The sequence below is a fragment of the Aythya marila genome (assembly GCF_965140915.1).
Source record: "Aythya marila genome assembly, chromosome: 4".
In the NCBI taxonomy this organism is placed as follows: domain Eukaryota; kingdom Metazoa; phylum Chordata; class Aves; order Anseriformes; family Anatidae; genus Aythya; species Aythya marila.
Window position 1 is genome coordinate 61,333,272 of NC_139045.1, and position 26,663 is coordinate 61,359,934.

Here is a 26,663-nt window from a genome sequence, read left to right on the forward strand (position 1 = left end):
CTTGGCATGTGGAGATGAATAGGAAAAATACAAGAACTACAATTTTCATTGTGAAAACAAAGGGGAAATCAGGTTTGTCGGAAATTCCTGTCCTTGAATATTTAGCTTTCAGGGTTTTTTTGAAATATGGATGAGAAGTGAATTAGGGATCTGTTAAATACATTTCCCTAGTCCTTCCCGAATGCCTGTTCTTCTTTACTTCTGCGTAATTTAAAATAAACATCTCTGTAATTAGTTGAAAGTAAGGGTGAATTTTCTGTGTAATCTGTTAGGGTCCCAAAACCACTACTGAAACTGCTGCTCTCCTGCCAAAATAAAATCAGCACTGAAAAGAAAATGTTAGTCAGGAATATCACAGATCAGTTATGGCAGGTGGAATTTCTGAAGAAATCATTAAACCACAAAGTAACGCAATCCCTGGCCTACTCTTCCATGAGATTTGTTGGGAATTACAGGAAACAGATGTTTGGTACGGAAATAACCAGTCTGTGTTGCTCTGAGATGTGTTGGACAAAACCTAGATTCCTTTGTTTACTTGCAAAGGAAACCAGAAATGATCTGCCTCTATATTTTATTGTAAATTCTTTTCTGTGGTTATTTAATGGTGCTTCTATACATTATTTTACCTCGGTAGCTTTTTATTATTGTTTCTGTGTTGTTAATTGTTTTGATCGTGGTTAATTATTCATTACTCAATTTGTTTTTGTGCATGCTGCCTGTGTATTATACACACTCTCCATTTGTTTTGACTTCCACAGCCAGAAAATGTTGTCCTGACTCTCCAGGTAATGTGTTATCTGGTAGATGTGCAGCTTTCACAAAAAACTAACAATGTCGATACGCACTACTCCTATTAAAACATCCATAGCTGTTTTTTGTCTTGTTTTAAGTATTTTTTTCCATCTAACATATTTTAAAATGTACATTGTAGAATAATCTCTGAAGTGTTCAGCTAATTACAAAAGAGAATGAGAATGTTTTTGTGGGTTAGTTTATAATTCTTTCCAAACAAAAGCCAAATTCTTCTTCCAAGCATCTAGTTTGTACTCATCAGAAGGGATTTCAGCAGTTAACTGGCAGTTATTAATAATGACGATTAAAAAAACAAAAACAAAAACAAAAAAAAGAACAACAACACAAAAACTAGATTTCATCCTAGAATTGGTAATTAGGTCAGAAATTTGCAACTCTGCTAATGGTAATGGTCGCTGTATTTGGATCAGTTGGTAATTAGGGACTGTGAGGAAGGGCATCAGTAAAGCTGGAAGTGGAGCATGATAGCTTGTGAGAAATTGCAACTTCTTTTGCAGGACAATACGCAGCCCCACTTTTATCCTTCTACTGCCAACCTGCCCCAGTGCTGGCAGATCTGTAAAACAAGAGGATTCAAAGTACTGGTGTGCTAATCAGTTTTCCTAAAATTGCAGAAAATAAGAGAAGAGAGATTTATTAGGCAAGAGAAACAACTGGAGCATGTTCACACCACACTGCCTAGCTCTGCACAGGGACACCTGCCTGCCCGCTCGGGGTCTGGGCATGTTGGTTTGTATCTGCAGCAGAGCTCTCAGCTTGCAGGGCTCACAGCTTGCCCCCTGGAACCCACATCACCCTGCATGCTGCTGTGCCAGGGCTGCCTGGCCCAGCTTCACAGACCTCAAGCGCTTGCACTGCTTCCAGCGTGAAAGCTAGTTAGGGTATTGCATTGCACGCTTCCCTTTCATTCCTTCCAGGCTTTGAAAGCACCCTTTTAGTTGCTGCTGTTTAGCTGCTTGGCACCAGAATAAATGTCTTTACCTGAGAGAGCCTAAAATCCACTCCTTTATGGTTTTCAGTCCCTAAGCAATTTTTTCTTCTACAGTTTGCAGAAAGCTCTGCTACTGCGATCTGTCACCCAGTGCAGTACTTCCCTTTGCTGTTCATATGAATCTTTCCACTCGTAACTGATTAAAAAAGAGAACAAAGTGCCCTCCCTCCCCCAAACGAAGTGTTGATCTAGGCAGTCTTGCTGACATCTATGGAGGCTTCTTGGAAACAGATGTGAGAAACATTAGAGTTGTGGTCCAGGAAAGCAAATGTGTTCGTTTTTAACCTATTTCAGTGGAATCAATTTGCATTCATTTCATGTGAGCATATTTCTCCCTTCAAATTCATTCCTGTAGCTTACCTCCTTAATACTCTAGTTAACCAAGTGTTAGCTGTTGGTGTCTGCAATGTCATGTATCCTTTTGTTGGAAAAGCTGTCGATGATTGACAAAAACACCAGGTCCATAACCTCAGTAACTCAGTAGATGGTTTAGCCTTTAGTTTACTTTTTATTAATTTGCTCTGTATTGATTGCAGTTACTGTGTGATACCTGCTATTACCACTATTTTTGTCTGAATTACAGGCCATCTACTATGAAATCGGTTTTATAGTCTCCGCAGCCTTGGGATTGCTATTTATTTTGTTACTGCCTCTTGTGGGACTTTGCTTCTGTATGTGTCGTTGCTGTGACAACTGTGGTGGGGAAATGCATCAAAGACAGAAGAAAAATGCTGACTGTCAGAGGAGCTGTTTTGCAACATTTCTTTTTGTTGCTTCTTTAATAATAAGGCAAGTGGAATAGCACAATGCGAAGCTTGGTATAGCACTAATTTTGCAGTGTCATATGACATTATAATGTTACTGTGTTAGCCTACAGGTGCAGAAGTAATTTCATTAGATTAAATAACATTACTGTTATTATTAAAGAAAATGTGACTGCATTATAAAAGTGCTGCTGCCATTGATATCCTCAGGTCATTATGTATTCACTTGAGAGGAATGTAGATATGAAATGTTAAAAAAACAAACAAAAAAAAGCTTGAATTTGACAAACGAGGCTTTTGCCAGTCTCCAGGTGGCAATAGCAGAATGTTACCTTGAACTCCTGAACAGCAGATCCTGTGTCCTATGTCCAATTGCCATCCCATAAAGACCCTAAGGTACATCCTACAGTTTTGTTCTTGGTCATGTAGTAGTGGTGAGAAAAGCTACTGTGACCTTTCTTAGTATTTGTTGACCTCTAGGTTGTTTTATAAGTTCAGATTAACGGGTTTTCTTTTGGGCACTGATTGAGTTGTTTAAGCCATGCACGTACTCGCTGTAAAACGCCCAAGTTTAGAGACATTTTAATCCTACTAACCTTAGGAGCTGATAATGGGTGATGAGGGGCTGCTGTCCAGACTTTTCCCTGTAGATGCTTTCAAAATATGTTGTTTACTTTTTTTTTTTTTTCTAATTTTCATTCAGCTTCTTCATTTTTTTTTTTCACCTGCTCTTTTTTTTTTGTGATTTTATCTGAAAAAAAAAATCAAGTCTTTGTTTTGTACTTTGTGGCTGTTTAGTCAGGTGGGGCATAACCTGTCACTTCACTGTAACCTTGACTTCTTTTTCATTTTACTGCTGTCTGTTATGCTGAATTAAGGCCTTCCTCATGCTCGAATGTAGACCTGGCTGATATCAAGTATTGGATCATTCTCTTTTCTCCCGGGCATCACTAAAATCCATGACACTTACGTATTCTGAAAACCAGAAAGCCAAATGGTAGGTAGCAGGTGAAGCAGGAGATAAATACATCCTTGCCATGATGACAGGAGGAGAGTTCTTCTTAGTGCAGTGGTGCTTCAAAGAAAATGTTATGAGTTACCTACCAGCATGCTGGAGCTGCAGGGATGTCTTTGTGTCATGTCTCAGGACACTGTGTTCTGGTTATGATGCCTGAGGGCTGCTGCCTGACAACTGAATCTCCCCGTCAGTCTCTCCAACATTTGCTGCCAGTTATTCCTGTTAAGCACACCCAGGATGGCAACTGCATCTCCCCATGTCACGAATGGGTGATTGGTGATCCCCAGTAACACGCTTTCCAGGACTAGGGAAGCTGCTCCTTTAACTCATCCTTGTTTATTTTTCTTCTGTATCAGACATCAGGAGTGTGAGATGCCTACCCTAAGGGAGGGCTTGGCCTGAGCTCTGTTTGCAGGTTTCCACAGGCAGAGATAATCCCATACGACTCCCCAGCTAAGTCTCTAATGCTGTGAGTGCTGCGCAAGGCAAGACAGGCTTTACACAGGTAATATCAATGACCCCAGCCCGGCTGAGGCAGGTCTAGCCCTCAGATTTCCACTACACACCTGCACAAAGCAGGAGGCTGATGCCCTTCCTAGATCTTCTTTAGCAAGGGAAGAGAAGATGCCATGCCTGGATCTATTTAAAACCATGTCAGCTTCCTTGCCATTGTTCTGAAAGACAAAAGGACTTGTTGGTAGCCGTTCCCTCCCCACCCTCTCCACGTGGATGTATTTTCTACTTTTCCCCCAAGTTGCAGTTTCAGCTTAGTTGGAAGATTTACCTGTTTTTCCCAAAGCCACACATCTCAAGAGCTGTGCCATGGCTTCATGCATAAGCTGTGACATTAATATAAAAGAGTTCAGTCCTGTGCAAGTCAAATGCTTATGGCTACTTGCAGACATAGCCAAAGGAACAAGAGCTTAAATAATCTCCACTGTTACTGGTACATCAAGCTGTGCCATGAAATCACTAAGATGTGTCCTCTCATTCGAATATGAAGTTCATGCAGCATTGGAGGTCTCCCTTTGAAATATTTCTCCCAGAGATGTGTTTAGGAAGGCAGCCATCCCTTGTGGTGCTCTGAAACCACACCTCCGCCAGTGGAGCTCTGCTTTAAAGGACCCACGGTGGAATGAACACGTGGATGCTGGAGGGAAAGAGAGGGCTTTCTAGGGCATGGGCTTGTTCAGGATGTACTGCCCAAATGTATTGGCTGCATCTTCCTCTCCATTCCCTCTCTCTTGCAGTGCCAGCCATGCTGGGATTCTCTCATTCAAAGGATCAAAGCACAGAAGAACAATAGGAAGCAGGAGCCATTTTTCTTTTTTCTTTTTCTTTTTTTTTTTCTTCTTTTTTTTCCTCTTTATTTTTTCAGTCTTTGGTCTGAAAGACAGATCCAAACTGTCTTTCCTTAGCTGGTGAGGTCAGGTCAAATGCACAGTAGGAGAGTATGAGTAGGGGAAAGATGCTGAACACTGAGCTCGCAATAGTTGGTGTATTTACAGGCAACAACTCCTGAATACTGGAAACACGAAGAAGTCTTTTTTATGAGTCAGCATGCAAGTTCATACTGCCCTGTGCATGCTGTTAATGTAGATATTTAGGAGATTTCAGCTAGTAGATTTTATTCACGAGGAACATTATTTCTTCTCACTTTTCCACTGACAGTGCTCTGGTTATTACGATAAGGTTTTAAGACTACTGAGAAGTTGTGCAAAGGAAGGGCAAAGATGCCAGCTCTCTTTTAAAATAAAGCAAACAAAAAGCTGGCATTGCTTTCTGAAGGCAAGGTGTACTTCTTGAAATGGGGTTTCTTCAAGGAACAGAGGCAAGTCAGAAGTCATGATTATGTATACAGTTGTTTATCTTGAAGTAAATAAACTTACATGTGTCATTCTCCAGTAGAGGCATTCTACATTTGAAATACCTCTTTCGGTAGTTTGAGTCAGAAATACGTGCTATGCTTTTTGGTAATTTGGTTTTCATGTAGGGATATTGTCATACAAAGTAGGATTCTGTTGCACAGAAATTAGGAACAGGTTTGCTATTTAATTTTATTTCCTAGTAGTCAGCAAGCTTAGGCAAACACATTTTCTGAGGGAAAGAATGTAATTCCATTAATTCCTCTACCTCATAAAGACAAGGTATTGGTACCAATATCAAATGTGTCAGTCCCAGATGGTGGTTTGGCTACTAGATGGTCCCTTTTCTGTCCTTCCAAGAGAGGTGGTGGTGGCGTAAGTTCGTTTTGAAGTCATGGATGCTGTCACATCTGATGTGCTAGGGGAAGCTAAGTCCAAAGGAATGGAGGTGGTATTTGGTACCTTGACAAGTACCTTTTTCGGGCTGTATTGAAGGTCTCTGGGATTGGTCATGCACATTGCTCATAACCCAGAAATCAACGTTAATCGACAGAATTGGGGAGCAGGTTGGTACAGAAATCTCTCCCCATTATTTCCTTGTATTCAGTTTTAGTAGTGAGGAAGGTGGCACTTACCCAAGATGTAAATCAATCCAGTGTTTCCGTTCTGTGACTTGAAAGTTTTTTAGGAGCCACAGCTAAAGAAAAAGCTTGGTTCCCCCCAACAACTGGGTTAGTAACTTATGTCCCCTGGTGACACCTGACAAGAGGCTGATCACGGAAGGTCTGACTCCCAAGGAGCCTGCTCAAACGATTCTCTAATCTGCTGTAGGAAAGGCATGTCCGCTTTATTGCTTCTTTATGCCTTTCTCCTTATAGCTGCTTATTGAATGTTGACTCAAGGTTCAGTTATAGCACAGATAGATTTTTCCTCTCCCGTGTTGGGTATTTGTTTAGTTACAGTTGTTTAGTTATTTAAAGCATCTCCCCCGTCTGGTGTCCTCCCACTCCTTCTATGTAGGAGACTGAAGAGAAAAATGATCGTGCTCAAATCTCACAAAGTACTGTTTTGTTAGCTTGAAATTGACCTTTCTGGTCTGCGAGCATAACAGTGAAAAGGCATAAAAACGCTGCCTGGCCGAAGAACAAAGATGACATTATAAACCCGGACCGCAGAGCGATACACAAATGTTTACTTTTCCTGATAGCTTCAGGTCGTTTTTCTTCAGATCTGGGGGAGAGGAAAAATAAAGGGGAAAACCATCTTTGACTATCTTTCTAGAACGTTTTTGAGACAATTGCCATCCCTGGAGAATGAAGAGAAATGATAAATGGTGTGTGTCCGCACTGCAGAGCGCTTGCTGCTGTTTCTTCTGCTTACGCTGCAAGTTGCTCGGTTTCACGGCATTTTACGCTTCCTAAATTCGCTTTCCACAGGTGGTAACTAAAGGCTGCTGGAGTGTTTGGCCCTGTTGGAAATGTAACGGTGCCACTTGCTGTTAGTTAAGTAGTCAGGTGAATGTCGGTGGCCCTTGTTTAGTGACTTCTTCTCGGAGGAGAGCTGATAGCCAGCTTTAAGGACAGAGCTGTGAAACTGGGCTCTCCCTTTATGTCAGACTCTGTCAGCCTGTTCTGAATTTTTCTTGTGGATCTTGAGAGAAACATCAGCGAAGGAATTCTAACAGGCAGAAGCTGTCTTGCCTGCGTGTAGCCTTGCTATCTCTTCTTGCATCACGCTCTGAAACCTGAATTTGCCTTCTGAGCATTTGTCAGTGCAGCAAAAGGTCTTGCACTTGAGAGCGGCCTTGCTGGGAGAACAAGCCTCTACCTTGCCAGGGAAAGCTAAAAGAGGAAAAGCAAGATAAAGTTTTGGGTTTGGACCTAGGATAAAATGAGGAGATGAGCCTCATCAGCGTGTTTGATCCTGTCTTGCCAGGATTTATGCATCACGTTGTTTTAGGTACTCATTTTCTCTCCACCATCCCCTTCTCATTTGAGTGCCTATGTTATGGCTTCCTTTGAACGTAAGTTGTTTGGATGAAGAACTGTTCTTACTTATTCTTAACTTTGCCCATTAGGGAGCTTAGTATGGATTTTCTATAAGACCTATTTAAAAATACTAGGTCTTCTTGATGCCAGCACATGAAGTTTGTCGGTTTGTGAGGAGTACAGTGCCATCGGTGTTAGTGCCTTCTGTCACTGGGATGTCCATCATGTGTTTTTCTCATGATCCTGCCTCTCTAATCGCTAGGATTGAGCTGTCACACTGCAGTGCAAGCTAAGAGACTGAACAAACATGCTGTCCAGAAAAGCCTGTGATGCAGCAGTGCTGCCCCTCTGGGGATGTGCCATGCCTGCGCTGAGGGGTTCTGTGCTGTCCACCAGTTAAAGCCCACACCAAGTTAGTGCTAAAGCCATCGAGTGGGTTTGTATTCAGCCTGTAACTACTGCACTCCTACCTCAGGCTGCTGTATTCATCTTCTGCTGCCTGTGACTGCAGAAGATGCCTTTCCAACTGGCAGGATAGCTGTTGTGGATATGAGACGTTTAAAACCAAAATTCATCCTTCTGTTTATTTTACACATAAACTAGACTAAACCCCTAAGTATTATGTATGCTAAGAAAGCTTTTGGAGCCTCTCATGGGATTTTTAATTGCCTTTTTACTTAATGTTTGTGCAAATCTATTGTGTTATGGTTAGGATTTTACAGTGGGAATGATCAAATAGGAAATAATTAGCAGCAGTGCTAATTATTTATATATATATAGCAGCTTGCTTTCCACCTTTTGTTTTATCATCAGGAAATGTTTATATATATATTTAGAGTTAATAGGGTCTATTCATGTCCTTTTAAAAGATGTATGTAATTATGTAAATAAATAGGGCCATTAGGAGTAAAAATTGCTGAAGTTTCCAAATGTAAAATATTCTTTTTCGTAGCTATTTTATGAACATTTGCTTGTAGCCATGTCAGCATTAATGGTACTTGTGGAAGTGCAACATTTATAAGTCTCATACAATTTACCTAGGCTATGCACACTTTCGCAGTTTCTGACAGTATCAATGCAAATGGTAAGTGGCTATAAATTAAAAACTTCTTGAGACTTCGGGTTAACATTGCTTTACCCTTTCTATATTTGAGTTAGTAGTACCATATCTGCCCTTAAGGCTAATTCCTCTGCTCCACTGAGTGGTGGATGTGAGAACTTTATAGCAAGAAAAAGATGATGTAAACATAGGGAGGAGACCATTATTTTGATTATATTTTCTTTTCCTGTATATTTATTCTGTTTTAAAATGTCATAATGGGCATTCACAGTAATAAATATCTGTTAACTGTATTTTTTGTAGCATTGGAGTACTTTGTGCATATGCCGCCAACCAACACTTAACTAGTCAAGTCCGAGGAGCAAAGAAACTGGTTAACAGTAATTTTAAAGATCTGAAAGTTTTCCTAAACGACACTCCAGCGGTAAAGAATTTTTTCTTTATGGGAAATGAGGGTGGGAGGGAAGAAGTATAATTATTGTTTCTTTCTGTTGGGTATAAATTACACCTGCAGTGTGGTGTCTGTTCTTTGTGTGTCAGTCTCACGGAGTAAATTATGTGAGGTAAGAAGTTTTCACGTAACTGTTAATGTTTGGGAGCAAACATTCTGTGAGCAATTTTTGAGCTGGACTGCTGGAGGCTATTAGAGTGATGCTTGTTCAGTGATCCTCTTTTCCTCTCCCTGAACTAGTGTAGACTGCTAGCAGGTGAAATCCTTGACAAAATGTGATTTTAAAAGCAACACACATTAATAAAAAAAAAAATGTATTACATGAAAGCTTGGATTCTGTGTTGTTTCCTGTTTGCTTGTCTTTTGGGCATGTGTGCTCTGGGAATGAACTGTGGTAACTTTATTCCAGAATTATTTTTGACTGTTTTTTTTTCTTTAAACCAATGTGGTACTGTGCTATATTGAAAAGTTTATCTCTTTTCTGCTGTCAAGCTTCCCTTGACATTGCAAAAGCAGTAGCTTTTTGCACTAAAAGAATAAAATAAATGCTTAGACTTGTAAACTTCCCCCTATACAAATTTCAATTCTTTATGTTTTGGGAGGAAAAATGTCCTACAGCTGTAGTATCTTGCCTTTATTTAATTTACTAGTATATCCATTTTTCTTCCATGTGGCTGTTAAAGTTGAAATAGCTGGTATTCACACTGTGGGTGTGGGAGCATCCCAATTACAGTAATTCTGGGCTTCCATACCCCACAAACTGCTTGTCTGCTGGCAGGACTACATGAGAACAGGAGACATCTGAGGAGTGACATTTAAATTTTTCCGTATCTGGAGTTGTTCTGTATACAATTATTAATTTGTGCATAGTGGTGTGACAGGAGGGTGATGCAGGTATATGGTAGGAAGCAGAGGTCACATCTCATATCTCTCTTGAGACAGAGGGCCTTTCGTGAGCCTGGAGGTGCCAAAAGAAGGTTTGCACTCAAAGATGTAACCCAGCTGCTTCAGAACCCACTGGTCTCTTCACAGAGTGATTAGTGCCCATGACACTGTGAGCGTAGACAATCTTGTTACATAGAAGAAGCTATCTTAATAGAGAAAAAAATAGACACTAGTTTAAAAGTTAATAAAAAACACCTGAATTACTGAATTTAAATGTCAGGACTTGAACATTCATGCCAGGAGTTTGTCAAAGTCTCAGATATGTAGCAGGTTTTTAGTTAATATGTGGGATTACTAATTTTTCTTTCTTAGACTTGATAGCACTTAATTATGTAATCATCAGATATATCTCAAAAGTCATTTTGACAGAGAAGGTACAATGGTATCATGTATAGGTAAGTACACGTAAGAATTTCGTGAGGAAAAGAGAAGGACTGCAGTTTGCTGAAAAGGTTGTGGAATTCAATTCATTGGCTATAGAACTCTGAAATCCTAACTGATGTCCTTGCCTCATGATTAGGAGGTGTATAACATAAGAGGATTTGAAAAATGAAGTCATGTGTAAAGAGTTCTTGCCTGAAAGATTAGCAGACAGCATGAGTACTGAGTGATACCGCTGGTAGTTACACTGAATCACATTTTGTCTGTGACATTGCTGGAGATGGTGTAAAACTTGTAGACCTCCAAAATTTTAGTTCTCGAGTTAGCTTAGGAAAGCAGCCCAGCCTAATGCTGTCCCACTTAAAAAACTAAAGCCTTCTTGCTATGATTTTTTTTTCTTCTTTGGTGAAAAAAAAGCCTGTGTGATACTTTGTTGTTTAATTACATGCACTGCTGTATGATGTGTGGGTTGTTTTGGGGGTGGTGTTTTGTTTGTGTCTTTTTTTTTTCTTTACTCCACTGAAAGCTTGAGACTGGGCCAAATCCATTTGTAGATAATGAAAAACATTTGCATTAAGGCAGAATGACCAGCTCCTTTCTGTAAGAGAAGCTCTGAGAAGCTGCCCAGGTAAAAGCCAGTCAGGACTGTGAATTTTCTTCAAAGCTACCATCCCATCAATTTGTTGCATGTCTCTCATTTCCAGAGAAATTTTCTCTTTCACTAGAAAAATCAAGTAAGAGAGGTGAAGACATGCACAAACTTACCGTGCCTGCCTGACTTGAAACCTTCATATGGCCACCGTTCCTGGTACTTAACACTTTTAAGCTGAATCTTTTTCCCCAGAGATGTTCCAGTTGCGTAGACTTCCCGATTAACTGCATCTTTTTTATGTGCACTTCTGCTAAGCAGGGTTTTAAAATATTTAGTTAACTGAAAACAGAGCTCTAGGATTTGGGAGGTTTGCACAAATATTTGGATTGTTTCAGTGTGGCAATTTCTGACTCGTTTGAAAACATTACTTTTTTTTCCAATTACTTTAATAGTTTTCCATATTATCTTTTTTCAGCAAATTGACTACTTGGTGAGCCAGTACAACACAACCAAGGATAAAGCACTCTCTGACCTAAATAGTAAGTACTTTTGATTTAAAGGGAGTTAGTGATGTGTATTTAAAGCCTTCGATAAGATAATGTAAACAGTTCATAATGCAAAGTGAAATTTTAGTTGTAAGAATATAGTTTGCAAACATAATTACTGTTCTTAATCGTAAATGAGGCTAAAACCTAAGATTCTTTTCATATAAATTGTCTTGGAACTGCTGTAATGCACATTATTTTCTGAAATAATTCTTTTGTTAAATCACTTACACAGTAAGTCAGACTAAGATTTTATTTTCCTTTTTATAGTTCAGTAACCACTAATACCTAATGCTTTTTTAGAGTATTATTCCTCGGTTTTTGACTGTGGAGCCAAATGTGAAAGAGGAGAGCTGCTAGCTGTTGCCACAGTTACAATGACTGATAGATCTCTGCATTTGTTTATTTTTGTTGTTATGCTTTGTCCTCTACTCAGCTCGAAGTTGAGATATGCGTTTATCTTCTTCCCAAAGCTGCTTAGTGTATTTGGCATTTCAGGATGAGCACTTGAAGAGCGAGAGATAAAACTTGACATACAACTGCTTCACCTTCTCCTTCAGTGCAGTCATGATACACAGCATCACCTTTTTATATGCCTCAATAAACAGAAACAACCAAACCTCTGATGTTTTTTAGAACTTAAGCATCACTTTCCAAAAACAATGATAATAGAAAAGGGTGATCATATTCAGTACAGATTAGAATTCAGTACATATTGTTAGCATGTGTTAATAAACATGGCAACTTGAGTACAGGTCTGCGTTTCAGACTGAAATGCAATACTAAAATACCAAAACTAATTTGAAACAGGACTGCTGGAAGCAAATGTATTGATTTATCATTCCTAGAATCTATCCTTCAGTGTAGGTTTAAAGTCCATTTTAAAAATAGTTTTCAGTGCAGGCAGCTTGGCATACCTTCAGGTCAAAGTGTCTCTGCTGTGAAAGGCTACTAAAGCATGGTAGCCGAAGTGGTAGTTGCACATCTCCCTAACTAACTCTAGCCAAGAACACTCTAGTCTAAAAAGCTGTGTGACATGTTTAAGTCTTTAAAAATAATAATAATAATTTAAAAATAAATTGACATCTGCACTTCAAATACTAGCTTGTAGCTTCCCGGGCACTGCAAACTGAAAATTCCAATTAAATATTTATTTACTCTCAATGCCTGTTTAATGCGTTAGTTAACAGGAACATAGCTGGTTCTGTGATAAGAGTGCTCATCAATAAATAAAGATAGCTTTTATTTTCTTGTATAGTACTGGGATACCAGAATTAAGTGTGTGATACGTGGGGACAAAAGGGTTTCATTCAAAGGGAATCAACAGCAGCATAAACCTCGAGAGAAATGTAGATGAGTTCAGTTTGCCCACCCTAAGGAAATGCTGAAAAGTCTTTTCTGCTTGATAAAAAGCTCATCCCAAGCTAGAAATGACAGTCTTGACAGTAATGGATGCTTCTGTACCACTCACTATTCCCATCTCATCGAGAGCAAAAGCCATAAAAGCTGTTTACTGTAACCTGAAAATGGAGAAGACCCAGCAGCCACCTACAGGATATGTTGTGTTAAGATGCTTCACCAATCTCTGCTCTTGCACTTGTCTGTCTTCCACACACACCCATTCTCATTTCTGCTGAACTAAGATTCATTGGTGTTTGCGGGCAGTGAGGCAGGAGGGTTTGGAGGGTGGGGATAGTGCTGGGTGAGCTTGAAGCTGGTGCCATGAGCACCAGAGCTGAATGCAGCATGTGAGGAGCAGTGACTGGCAGACGTGCATAACGCGCTTAAGGGATTTCAGCAGAGGTGTTTGGCAGGTCCAGGCTTTGGGTGACCTTGACGCATGAGGAACGAGTAAGGAAAAGAATCTGTTTACTTCTTTCTCTTGCACTACAAAACCGTAGCTTGTAGTGAATGAGTATGCCACAAAATTCCTTTCCAGATGTGAGACTGTGTTAAGGTAGCTTGTGGAAAAAGTCTGTTTCCAAAAAAAGTAGTAAATGTAATGTAATACAGATTCTGTAGTCTATTGGAATATTCATGGAATCATTCAGGTTGGAAAAGACCCCCAGGTCATCTAGTCCAACCTAGTACTGACAAGTCCACCACTAAACCATGCAACTAAGTTCTACATCTACACATTTCTTGAAGACCTCCAGGGATGGTGAGCACTTCCCTGGGCAGCCTGTTCCAATGCTGCACAACCCTTTCAGTAAAGAAATTTCTCCTAAAATCCATTCTAAACCTCTCCTCACACAACTGGAGCCCGTTTCCACTTCATCTTACCACTTGGTACTCGAGAGAAAAGCCCGATCCCCACCTTGATACAACCTCCTTTAAGGTAATTGTAAAGTATAATAAAGTCTCCCTCAAGCCTTCTTTTCTCCAAGCTGAACAACCCCAGCTCCCTCAGCCACACTTCGTAAGACTTGTATGGGTCTTTATGTATATGGTCAAGTGCTACTGAATATTTTCCACTGTATTTTGATGTAATGCTGTCCTTTATAAGCCTATAGCTAACTAAAGGACAGTTGAGTTTTTGTGTGATCCTTCTGTCACTGAATTTTGACTGTCAGGCCTTCGAGAAATTTTAATACTTTATCTATCCTTTGTTCAGTCTGATAGCACCTGTGAGGTAGTTTAAACTGAACTAGTATGTAACGTTTTTTCATCTCTCCGTGCCACAGATGTTGGACCTTTGCTTGGTAGCAGAGTTCAAGAACAGCTGGGGAAAGAAGTGCGTCCCGCACTTGATGCAGCTTTGACAATGGCAGGAGGTAAAGATGTGCATATTCTTGTATTAATGTTCAGTTGCCATGGCAAGACAGGCGTCATCTTTCTAGTTCACAGCATGGGATGGCTTTATGCAGTACTATGATTCTACTTACCATTTTTCTACATGTCATGTTGCTTTTAGACTGAGGATATCTGATGTTCTAAGATTTATAAATGTATTTAAAAAGTAAATCAGGTGCCATTGTTGATACCTAGTTTCAGCAGTCACTGAAGACAGATGAAATCTGTATTCCCTATTCAGGTGGTTGTCCCTTTCCATTGATTTTAAGGGAGACTAGGAGAGCTGTGCTCTAAGATCTCTCTGTAGGTCTTTGCAGGTTAGCCTTTGACAGGTCAGTGAATGAACAAACGTTGGCCTCATCACTGCCAAGCCTACTATGAGAGTGCCAACAGTTTCTTGATCGTACCTCTAAGTTTAGCATTGCTTGTGCTTAGTTCTGTCTCCTTTAAAGAAAATACTTTTTTTTTTTTTCCCCTATTTAAGGTTTTATTTTTTTTTCAGGAATCAGGCACACTTCAGAGAGCAAAGTGAAAGGCATCCTTAAACTTGAGTCACTTTGTGTTTGTTTTTTTTTTTTTTAACTCATAAATTCTTTATTGAGTTCTTTCTCATTCATTCGTCACCATTTTCCTTTTTTGCTTTATTTCTCTTATTTGTCTTGAAGTCAAAGTGGAAAGGGCTATCAAAGGTAAAAAAAAAAAAAAAAAAAAAAGATTGTGTTGTGTGAAATGTGCTTTATTTTTGTACACTTGTGCATTTTTAGTTGTATCTTTGTGGTTTTTGTCTTAAAACACCTGTTTAGTGTTCTTTTTGTTTTGTGTGGTTGGGACAAAATCTGAAAGCATACAGTGTTAACATGGGTTAATGCTTGGCCATTACAACATGATCTCTTTTCCTTTCCTCTTGCAGCTACATAATTTCTTGAGTTGGATTACAACCGCCATGTTGAAAACACTGTCATGTGGATATGGGTTTTCTTTTGATTTCTAATAACCAAGCATTAAAGTTCTTTATCAAAATCCTCTGGTTTAGAAAAATGAGGGAAAGAGGAGAAAAGAATAATCTGAGAAGTGGGTAGAGTCTCAATAAAAGTAGCTTGAGCTCATTAATTTGTTTGTAGGAAAATATAAGTGATTTATTTTTATCTGCAAGAAATATGTATTCTGTGCTAGAGGGTTCTTCTGGGAGGGATGGAAAGGTTATTTAAATCAGTATTTTTAAGAAGCTCATAGTGCTTATACGTTCATGTATACTTTCTCTACCTGTATCTAGTTTCTAACTTAAGATTTTTTAAAAACTGTATCTCATCCTTGCAGCAATCAGAGAAACGAAGGAGGCACTGGAAAATGTGAGCGTCTCTGTTGAGGTTTTGCAGGAAGGCACCGAGAGACTTCATGCAAATTTGACAGATGTTAAAATGCACCTGAGCAACACCCTCAATGATTCTGCATGCTCTGCAGCACAGGCCGCCTCAACTTGCAATATCATCAGGAATTCATTAAATCAGCTGAACATTAATGCCAATTTTAGTGGGGTAAGAGAATATTTTTCAGACTTGCAGAGTGATTGCCTTGAATAAGCCCACTAATATCTCTGCAAATTGATGGTTCAGTGTGCTGTCACTTGTGAGATACGTGAACTTCACTTATTCTGTGTTTCTGGGTAATTCCAGTTACTGTTTTCATCTTCTCTGAAGAAGAGAATAAAATGTGTATCAAGCAGCTACGTTAAAGTGCTGCTATGGGCTGCAAAATAATCTGTTCTTCCTGAAAATGCTCAAGTTAAACTTTACTTTTGTACAACAAAGGTTTCAGGGGTGTGCTAGAAAGATTCTGTTATAAATGGGCTTTCTAGTTTCTTTACCCTCACTGCTATATTTGAAATATTAGTAAAGTAGCAAGACTACTACTTTGATGTGACTGAAGAATGCTTTTTGTTTCCTAGTTGCCGGGAGTGAGCTCACAGCTAGCCAAGGTCAACGATGTCCTTAAAATAGACCTTTCTAGTCTGGTTCAGAAGGTATGTTTCCTGACAAGCTTGTTAGTGCTTAATAAATAAACCGGGATACTTACAAATCACCTGTTTTCCCTTGGCTTTCTCAAGCAGAATTCTCTTGTTCCCACTTTATCTTGCCTCATGGTAGATACCTCTCATTATTCCATTGTTTGACCAAGATTTAATATTTAAATATATGACTGTGGTGCTTTACATCCCCAGGATACTACACTTCAAAATTGTTATGCTAATTGTCTGCTTGAAAGAAGAGCCCTTAAAAAGCAAAAAGGCAGAAATGTGGATCTGGTTGCAGACTTTATATTTTTAGTTTACATTAAAAAAATAAAACTCCTAATTGGTCTCCTAATTGGATGTATTGGAATCCCAGCTATCTTGAAATATATATTTTTTAATTTTTTATGTGTATATTTGATCTTAAGTCTGGTGCAACAGATCTAAGGCAATTACTATTGGTATTTTTGCAAGTCTACAAAATACTGTGACTTTCACCTATCCTTTCACCTATCAGAAATAGCATAGTTTGAGCAGTTTATAAACTAGCAATTTGAAAACATTTGTGAGTAACAGAAGGGCACTTTCTTGAACCAAAGGCTACGTGTTGGAGGCCTAGACCCCTGCAAGCTGCTGAATTAATCAGGCCTGCAGGAAAAGGCTTCAGGTGTCCACTGCAGTGGCTTCTCCTTTCTGTCCAGCTGAGCTACTGAGCTTGGTCCCCACAGCTTTTTTTTTTTTATCTTTTCTCTCCCCTTCTCACTGAGGAAAATGGATTACAGAGATAGATGGATTTCATTGTTTGTAAAACACGTTTCATGTTAGGAAGGTATAGACTTGCAGGGAGAAGGTATTTCATGTGCATTCTCAGTTCTGCATGAATTAGATCTGACAGGCAAAAGTACTATAAAATTCGATATGATTGTGACAAATGCATGTGTATATAAATTTAGATAATTTATAAGGAATATGATGGAGTCCAAACCAAATCTGGAATGCACCTGACTTCATAATTTGCTTTAATGTGCAGTAATAAAATATATTTTTTCATAGTATTACCACATACATTTTAACCATGTATAAACTTTCAATCCTTGTATAAAAGGAAAAAAATTGCAAGTAATTTGACAATGAGAAACATAATTATAATTTTTCCAATTTTTATTCTTAGGGCTATGCAGCATTTAATGATACTCCAGACTTAGTGGTGAATCAAACTAAGAACATCTTATCAGGTGAGGACAATGGAAACTGTCTTTTCACTTTAGCTGTTTAATACTGATGTTTTTACATCAATTACTGATCATTTGTTTTCTTTTGATGATGTATTTCCCGGGCTAAAGATCATTAAAAATGAAATGCAAAATTTAACTTCTTTTAAGATTTGGTGCCACAAATAGCATAAAGAGCAAGTATGTCTGAATGAAGACCCAAAATAAAATCTAAAAATAGTCCATATGGTGTTTTATGTAGGGGTTCTATTTGTTGGGCTTTTTACTCCTCAAATAATGAGAAATCATGAGGTCCCAACTGGAAACTTATGCTTTACCTTTGCTTGGTTGCAAGCCTAATTTTGCTTGACTAATATGTCTATGCTATATTCAGGAATGTGATGCTTTTTTTAAAAAAACAAACAAACAAATGAATAAAAAAACCCTGATCCTACCTGCTGTTTTACTAAAATGTAGCAAATGACAAAGGGGAGGTAAAAGATGTGCCTTAATTTAAATGCCTGTCTTAACTACTTTGTTATTCTGACTTTAAATTGTGGATTTTGACAGTACCTGGACACTTGACACTGACTGAAATGTAGTATATAATGTATGTATACTAATCTGTTTTAATTTTTGTTCTTGCATTGTGGACCTGTTCTGCATAAATATACAGCTGTTCCTTGTAAGTTTTTCATTCTGTTTTTTTTTTTCTTTTTGGCAACATGAAACACAGTATGTATACAAGCATAGTATACTGTGTGAACTTGCCGAAAATGAGCCTGTTTTCTAAGAGTGTGATGTGATGCTTTTCATTAGGAAACCTAATGCAGATTTGTTCATTTACCATAACTGCTGATATCCATAAACACGGACAGGTCATCTTAATGTATCCATTTATTAAATCTGTACTTTTTTGTTTTTATAACAAATGAATTTGAGTTACAGAACAAACAAAAACAATACTTCTACTACAGAAATTTCATGTTAGTTTGTAAATTTTTCTAAAAAAGAACATTTTGGTACCTGGTTGAGCTTAATTGGAAGAGTAAACATCAAAACACAGATCTTGTCCAGTTGTCAGAGAAAGATGAGGGTGCTGCCTACTACCAAGTCGCAACCTATAGTTGTACGTCTTGATGTTTTCAGCATGTTCCAAGTTCAAAGAAAGGGGAAGAATAGACAGAAACTGCATTTTACAAATAAAGAATAATAAGTCAATGAATCGTCTCTGTGTATCTAAATAATGTGTATCTAAATTGTGAGCACAAGATTTGTTCATAATTTGAGAAAAAAATTGGCTTAACTGATCATTATCTCGAATGTAGCTAACTAATTGGAATGAATTTAAGTAATCTTTTTTAATAAGACTGAAGGTAACTATTATAGATTATCAATATAGGCAGTCTAATTTCTTTCACAGTGTTGTATTCCCAAGGGATGAAGTTTAAATAGATTTTGATCTTCTCCTTCATAAACGTAGTGGCTAATTGTCTCACTCAGTGTTACCACTAGCAATATTGCACGAAAAGCAAGATTTAAGCTGGCTAGATAAGTGGCACATTCATTGTAACAAAAGGAAAGAAAACTCTGCTCGACATCTACATCTTTCATCATTAAACTGAATGCTAAAAATAAAGTGTGTGTTTAAAATGCCATTGCATTACTTTGAAGCTAAATACTTTTGTTGCTTGCTTGTCTTTTCTTCACGCTTGTCTTCATGGCTTGCCTTGTTACATGTGCAAAAAGGCTTAATAGCATTTTATAATGCATAGATGGAATGTAAATTTATTCTACTAATCTGTAATAATGTAACACGTTTATTTTTTTAGATATCAAAAATGTGCTGGAATCCATTGGTTCGAATATCAGCAGCTTCACAAAAACTCTCCCTGTTCAGAAGATCTTAGCAGATCTGACAATATATCTTACACAGAGTGAAGCATATGTTCAAGATTACTTCCCATTAGTGGAGCAATACGATTTCTACAGGTATGAACGTGTTATATAAGAAATAAGGCAGGAGTGAAGTCCTACCTACTGTTAATTCTGTGTAATATTTTAATGTTCTGTAAGCCCTGTTCAAAATCACAGCTAACCAAGCAGGGTGCTGTTCCTGTACGGAGCAAGTGGTGGTTTCTACACTGCAGGCCTTCAAATCTTTTCCAGAAAGGGTAGATGTCAGAAGATGTAATGCATAAGGAAAACAGTTTACCCCCAACGCTGTGGTGACTTCTTTATTTGGGGCTTCTTTTTGTTGAGTTGCAGGTAAGTTGTGAGAGCATAGGGACACAGGGGCCCTGGAGCCAATGCCTTTTTATTGCAGGCCTTTGCAATGCGGAGTAGTAATAGCAGAGATTTTGCTTCACACCTGGTAAATCTTTGTGCACTTACGCCTGTTCCTACTGATGTAATACTTGTCCTTGCGAATGCATGGGTCAATTACACTTTGAGAAAATGTATTCTTTCTATTACTTATTCTTTCTAATTGAGACCTATCTGACTTCTGTAATTGAATAGTAATCTCATTTTGCAGCACAAAGCTTTTTATTTCATACTGTTTACTTTGTCTAGTTTTTATTGCAGTCCTCCAGCTCATCAAGTTCTCTCTACATTTTGAAAATTCAATTGAGCCATTCAGTTCAAAAATGCAGTTGCTTCTTGAGCAAATTGCTTTTTGGCTCAGTGGAGTTTGGAGTTTGATTCGTTGTTTGCTCCACGTGGAGTCCTTAAAGCTTCAGTATGGGCCACCTGCAATAGCTGGACCTTGGAATACTGTAATGTAATGTTTGTTTATTCCCCAACCCTTCCGTAGCAGTTGTCTGTAATCCAATAGTGATTGGGTTCTGGCTCAAAATACATGCTGGTGTAGAAAAAAACATTTTTTTCATAGCTGACATTTGTTGCTCAGCCAGAATCACAAATGCACTGTGAAGAATATAGTATGGCCTGAAGTGTTCTGCAGGTCTCTAGTACATTGTTTGCACGCTAACCAAGCACTTCGGCTTTATTCCTTAGGTGGCTGGGTTGTCTCATTCTCTGCTGCATGGTGGTCTTGATTGTGGTTTTCTACTATCTTGGATTGCTATGTGGAACTTGTGGTTATGATAAACATGCTTCTCCAACAACCAGGGGCTGCATTTCCAACACTGGAGGAAACTTTCTTATGGCGTAAGTTTCACTTATTTGTGAAAAACAATATGCAGATACCTGTAGAAGGTTTTTGGTTTTGTTTTTAATTGATTTTGAAGAACATATGTATGAAGAGAATTTTTGTTACAAATTTAATGTGCTGAAAAAAAAAAGAGCATAAATATTTACTTAACATACTTCCACTGAGGCACTTAGGTTTTGGATTGTGCTTTCGTTGAGGATTATAGCTGAAGGTAAAAGCTCTGAATCTACTCTTGTAAAATGAGTGTTGTAGTTATTGTATCAGTGTAAACCTATTTGGAAACTTCAGAATATGAGAACTGGGTCAAATAATTGGAAGGGTAAATTGAATTCGTAGGTCTTTTTTTTTTATTATTATTATTATTATTATTATTATTAAATATATTTACATATTGCTCAAAAGAAAAAAGATGTACAAGGAGGCAAGGAACACATGATTTTCTCAGACCAGGTTTTCTCAGCTTTGGGGATGCTCTTTGAAGTTCCCAGTGGGGGTTTAATATAATTTCTGTTGTATGCAGGAGAAGATTGCATCTGTAATCTGTCTAAAACTTTTTTGAGAATACGAAACTGGAGATTTGAATTTATAAAAGAATGTTGTGTGCTTTTGTGGCTTCTAACTCTTAAAGGAGTTTGCATGCCAACTGTAAATGTGTCTCCCCGCTTTAGCTGAACTTTATCTGTAAAAACTGAAAACTTTACAGAACCTAAACATTTAAGAGATTTCAGACTGCAAGAACATTGCTGTAAAATTGAAGTATTTTGGCCATCTACTAGGTCATCATTTCGCCATCTACTATCTCTGCAAATGCTATAGCTGCTAGTTGTTGCTTTCACTGTTACCCAAAGTATGTATATTTTCTTCTTGAAAACTTAACCTAATATTTCTTTTTCAGTGGCGTCGGATTCAGTTTTCTTTTCTCCTGGGTGCTGATGATTGTAGTGGTGCTCACTTTTGTCACAGGTGGAAATGTAGAAAAACTGGTCTGTGAGCCCTTTGAAGATAAAACGTTATTCAAGGTGAAGTTATTCAAATTCAAGTTATTAAACAATGAATAGAATCCCTGTGAGTCTTAATGGTCTTGTCAGTTATTCGTGACTTATTATTTCTTATGGGACACCTCAAGTGAGTTTGGATCTGTTTTTACTTTCCATTTGCACATTGAATAGAGACGTTGATCCTTTCTTAGTTTAATTGGCTTTGCAGTGTAAATACTGCATGCCTGTCTTCCTTTGGAGATAATTTTTTCTGCAGTTCAGCATTTCTTGGGGACATGGAGCTTTAATATTCACTTTCTACACCAGAGAGGTTGAATCTACTGCTCTGCTTGTTTTTCCATCAGTGCGTGATAAGCTTAGATGTGGGTATGTGTCAAAAGATCACACATGAATATATTCATGAATTGAAAACATGGGCTTATGGTAACATTGCTGAATTTTGTCTCCTAGGTTTTGGATACTCCCTACTTACTAAATCAGCAATGGAAAAACTATCTTTCTGGCATGCTCTTTAAAAATCCAAATATTAATTTGACTTTTGAAAAAGTGTACAGGTATGCAAAGTTATGGTCAAGATTGAATTCCATTTATACATAGTTTTTGTGTTATCTTCCAGGCTTCATATTTCAAGCATACACAGAAATCTCACAGATTCATGAAGACAACATTGATTTTCTGGCAAATCACTAGTAAAAATGATTTTCTTATATCAGTGAGTTACTAGGGATAGTTTTAACATAATATGGCAGAACGCTAGCAATTGAGCTCTTTGCAAAGCTTATCTTAATTCTGTGATTCTGTGATCTTTGAGACCATGAGAAGTTATTACTTACATAGATGAAGCTTCAAAGAATGTAGCCAGAACTTTTTTAAAAGGCTGATTTTCCTAATATATGAAAACATCATTAATCATTCTCTTAATGCTTTGTCTCCAAGGTGGTTTTCAGGCTGATGAATGTATTTTTATTTTTACAGTGATTGCAAGGAAAACAAAGGAATTTATACTTCCCTTCACCTAGAGCATCTGTTCAACATCAATGAATTTCTGAATATCAGTATGGTAAGTAAAGAAAGTATGAGTGGGTTCGTGAATATTTTTGAAGGCTGGTACATTCTGCAAGGAGGCACAAGCTGTCCAAACTAATTTGAAAGAAAGAAATATATTTGCAAATAAGATGTTCTTTATCAGTCTTAATCAAAAACCTTGGAAGGTTTTGTGATGTGCTTTTTTATGGGTGCAGATGATAATGTTTTTAATTTTGAAACTTGCATAGAAGGTCTAGCATTTACCAAAGGCTGCTTATGGTGTATAATGAGGGTCTTGTTCTTTATATAAATGCCTTTCGTGCTCTGTTTTCTTCCGATTCTAATCAGAATGATGTTGATCTTGTATACAATGTGCTATGCTCCTAAGAATGTTTCCAATTATGGAGGTAAAAAGAGAGGGATAAAATCATAGATAAAATCCTTTCAGTTAAGCTGTAATAACACACAACTGTACTGTCACTGTACGACTGTACTAATGTTTTGGTTACCTGTAATCCTGACCTGCGTTACTGCAACCCTTCGTATGCTTCTTCACAGAAGTGATGAGCCACTGAAAGGAAGATGCTGTTATGTGAGGGGAGGGGTATGGAGGACTCTGCCCTGGATGCAAACTACTTTTGTGTTCTAATTTGTTTCTATTCTCAGTATACAGAAGATGTAGCACTTCGAATAGAACATATTCAGATAAATCTCAGCAAAATCATTCTGCTGGATGAAATAGGGAAGGAAAATCTTCTGAATTTCAGCTCTTCAGGAATAGATGGGATAAACTTTGGAGCATATTTAACAGAGGTGAGACTGTAGTAATCTAGGGGCACCACTGGAACAGCTTAAAATGAAATGTTTCTTCAGCAATGGGAAAACTAGAGGAAAAATCTGCTTTTGTGGGGAAGGGGAAGTGGAGCAAAAGTACTTCAGAAGTTAAGCACTTCAGTAAGCATTTGAAGAAATAAAGGATGGACAGAGTAGGTGGTGTGATTAATTGCAGTCTGTTTGCGCAATAACAACATACTCTTTTCTTTCTGAACTGTTCATATCTTGTTTTAGATCAATAAAAGTGTAACCAAGGTTGATCTGTTGTCATTTGCTAATGACTTAGAAGCAAGAGCAGACCAGCTGGTAAGTTTAACTTATCAATATAATAATACATAAAATTTGGCATTTTAATATTATATAAGTATGTATAGCCAAATATTTAGACTTTCTGTTGGAAAGTTCTTGTACTTCAGACACATAGAAGGTGCATTGTCGCATAAGGAAAAACTTAAAAAAACAATGTTGTATGTGAGCTATGTTTTAGAGAGTGCTCAATATTGATTTTTATATGTTAGCAGTTTTACAGCCTCTGCTTTGGAAGCATACTTTGTTAAACTGCAGATTAAGAAATCAGAGTGCCTGCTAACTCCATTGTAGTGTTTCCTCTGACGCTGTCTACGTTTTAGGGTCCTAGTTAGAAGAAAAGTTGCTTGGATCATGATGGATTTCAGTGGGTTTTCTTTCACTTAGTGCTCAGAAGATTTTGCAATTAGCAATGAAATGAATACTGAGGCAGCTCATAAGGCCTCTGTTAGGAGCTGGGGCTCCACTGAGGGGGAAGAATGCACAAAAGAGATCCTATCTGCTCTGTAGGGCTTGTTCAATGTAGACACACTGACACTGCTCAAAGGCTAGAACTACAACAAATGAATGAATCTGCAGAATGACACAGCTGTGTTAACACCTAAACTAACTAAATATTCAAGTGATACGTTTGGATGTATGTCAAGGTCACTTTCTATTTAATTTCAAAGTGGGAGACAGTTTGGACACTAGATTGCTTTGCAGTCACATAAGACAAATTGCTGCATTGTGGCATGGGAGAGAGTTATGCTGCACATGTACTACAGTCATTTGTATCACAAAAAGACACAGCAGCAGAGTGAGACCATGCTGGTTGGAATTTATCAAATTTTCATCCTTCCTCCAGGGAGAGGGCAGCACTGGTAGAAGTGGCTGGTATGTTTAATCCAGCTTTTTGCAAAAATTGATCACACCTGTTCCTTTTTTTTTTTTTTTTTTTTTTTTTTTAAATGCCAGACCTGTACTCACATGGGGGTTAGTCTGCCCATGTTTGTTTTTTTTTTTTTTTTTGTATGGTGTCTATCATCCTCTTTAAGCACAGTGGGTGAGTCATACTTTGTATGCTTGCTCATTTAGGTTGTCTGCTGACTTGGACAGACACCAATAGCTTTGGCCACACTTCACTTCCATTTTCAATTTTTTCTCTACCATTTTGAAGGTTGTACAGATGGAGACTTTTTGTTTTGGGGGCTGTTTTCTAAAGTGAAAGCTGAGGTTCTTCAACATGTTATATCTTAATAGAATTGCCTCTGAGATGTCTCTTTAAAGGTACATTTTACATAGCTCCATAAAAGAAAATCTATTGTGCAGGTAGATTGGGTTTTCTTTTTTTTTTTTTTTTTTGTAGCAGAATCTAAAGGGAGCATTGGAAGTGCGAATAGATAAGGCTAAGTAATTTCTTCATATAAAAGACAAAGAAAAATACAATATTAAATGTGTTCTCTCTCAGAGTGTATGTAAGTGAGTGTATTCTTGCTATATAGTGTAATCTGTAAAGTGACTAAACAAAAAACCAACACAATACAACATATTAGATTGTTACAAAATGGATGCTGGTTTCCAAGGGTATTTTATAATTCTACTTTATTATTGTGATAGCTCTTACAGCTTACAGGAACAATCAATTAAAGAATACATTAAAAACTTTTGGAATTAATTAACTTTGAGTGTATAGATTGCATTTTCTGGCACCTTGCACAAAATTAAATGTACATTTTAACACTGGAAAAAGCAAACAGTAAAAAAAAATTGTATCAAACCAAGGGGTCATGCTATGAAGAAAGGAACAATATTGCCCACAGATATTATTAGGTAAGTGGATCCAGCTTGTCAGCACAAAGTGTACTGAAGCTGCTCTGTAGCCTTACGGACAGTATCGAGCACCCTTATCTCTCGGAACAGAAAACATGAAATGACTGCTCACACGAGCACTTCTCAGGAAATGAACGCATGTCTGAGCATCAAAGCCTGCTGGCCATACAGCTAAAAATGATGGTCTTTTGCTGTTTGGCTTTACAATAGATATATTTCTTAGTATTTAGCCATTATACCTGTAAACTGGGTAAAGGGGGCGAGGGTTTGTTTCCTTCTCATTTGGAAAGAGGATCACAAGACAGAGCAGCATCCCTGGCAGACTGCTATCAAAAGAATAGGCAAAGCTGGAAAAAGCTGCAGGGGGGCCTTAGAAAAACGTTGCAGAAGTATGTACCCCAAAGATAAAACTGGCTTTAAAAAGGCATAAGTCTAACTAGGAAAACGTTTTGCTACTTTTCACCAGGCTGGTTCTCTCAGATTGGATGGCAGCAGTGGAGAAGAACAAGTACTGTGAGAGATGCATTGCCATTCTCAATTACAGTGCTGCCTTGGGATTTATTCTCTTTTCCAGTGTAGACGCTGCTGTAATAGGCATTGCAGAAAAAGTAATTTCCACTGTACAGAAGCAGAGAAGCAAAATTCATACAGCCATTCGCATTGTCATTTGTTCCTTCTGCTATTTGACTAGCATGTCTTTTCATGAAATAATCTAATTTTGACAAAAAGTAAATTTTCCACAAAATGAAATGATAGCTCTTCCTATTCTCTATTTGCCAGTACAGTAAAGAGTATCAGCAGAAGTTTTTCTCAGTAGAAAGCTGCACTGTTAGGGTACCCCAGATGAAACATCTTGAAACCCCTTTTCCTGAGTGAGGGCTCATCTCTACACAAGCCAGGGCTTGCATTTAGGGTAGCTCTTCTTGCAAATCCAGCAGTTTTTGAGTCCTTAAAACTGTGTCCTATGGAAATGGGCCTGTAGTTACCTGCTGTAGGTACCTAAGTTCCCCAAGGGCTGCGGTCTCAAAATGGGAAAAGAAGTTTCAGAGGAGGAAAGGCAAGCAAGCCTGCTAACCAAAAGTGGTGT

The 26,663-nt window shown here is 38.1% G+C and overlaps 1 protein-coding gene across 4 annotated transcripts in view; it reads left to right on the forward strand.

Moving 5' to 3' along the window:
* Positions 1-26,663, forward strand: part of PROM1 (prominin 1) — a 61,226-nt gene that overhangs the window by 23,587 nt on the left and 10,976 nt on the right. For 3 of the 4 annotated variants that reach the window (XM_082759273.1, XM_082759275.1, XM_082759274.1), the window contains exons 4-17: positions 2,388-2,593; positions 8,803-8,923; positions 11,344-11,407; positions 14,098-14,187; positions 15,524-15,741; positions 16,152-16,226; positions 17,386-17,449; positions 19,258-19,417; positions 20,444-20,596; positions 21,496-21,619; positions 22,049-22,152; positions 22,574-22,658; positions 23,291-23,437; positions 23,693-23,764. In XM_082759273.1, the coding sequence (XP_082615399.1) occupies positions 2,388-2,593; positions 8,803-8,923; positions 11,344-11,407; positions 14,098-14,187; positions 15,524-15,741; positions 16,152-16,226; positions 17,386-17,449; positions 19,258-19,417; positions 20,444-20,596; positions 21,496-21,619; positions 22,049-22,152; positions 22,574-22,658; positions 23,291-23,437; positions 23,693-23,764 (1,683 nt within the window). The remainder of the gene's footprint in view (positions 1-2,387; positions 2,594-8,802; positions 8,924-11,343; positions 11,408-14,097; positions 14,188-15,523; positions 15,742-16,151; positions 16,227-17,385; positions 17,450-19,257; positions 19,418-20,443; positions 20,597-21,495; positions 21,620-22,048; positions 22,153-22,573; positions 22,659-23,290; positions 23,438-23,692; positions 23,765-26,663) is intronic. The other variant, XM_082759276.1, reaches the window with a different exon arrangement.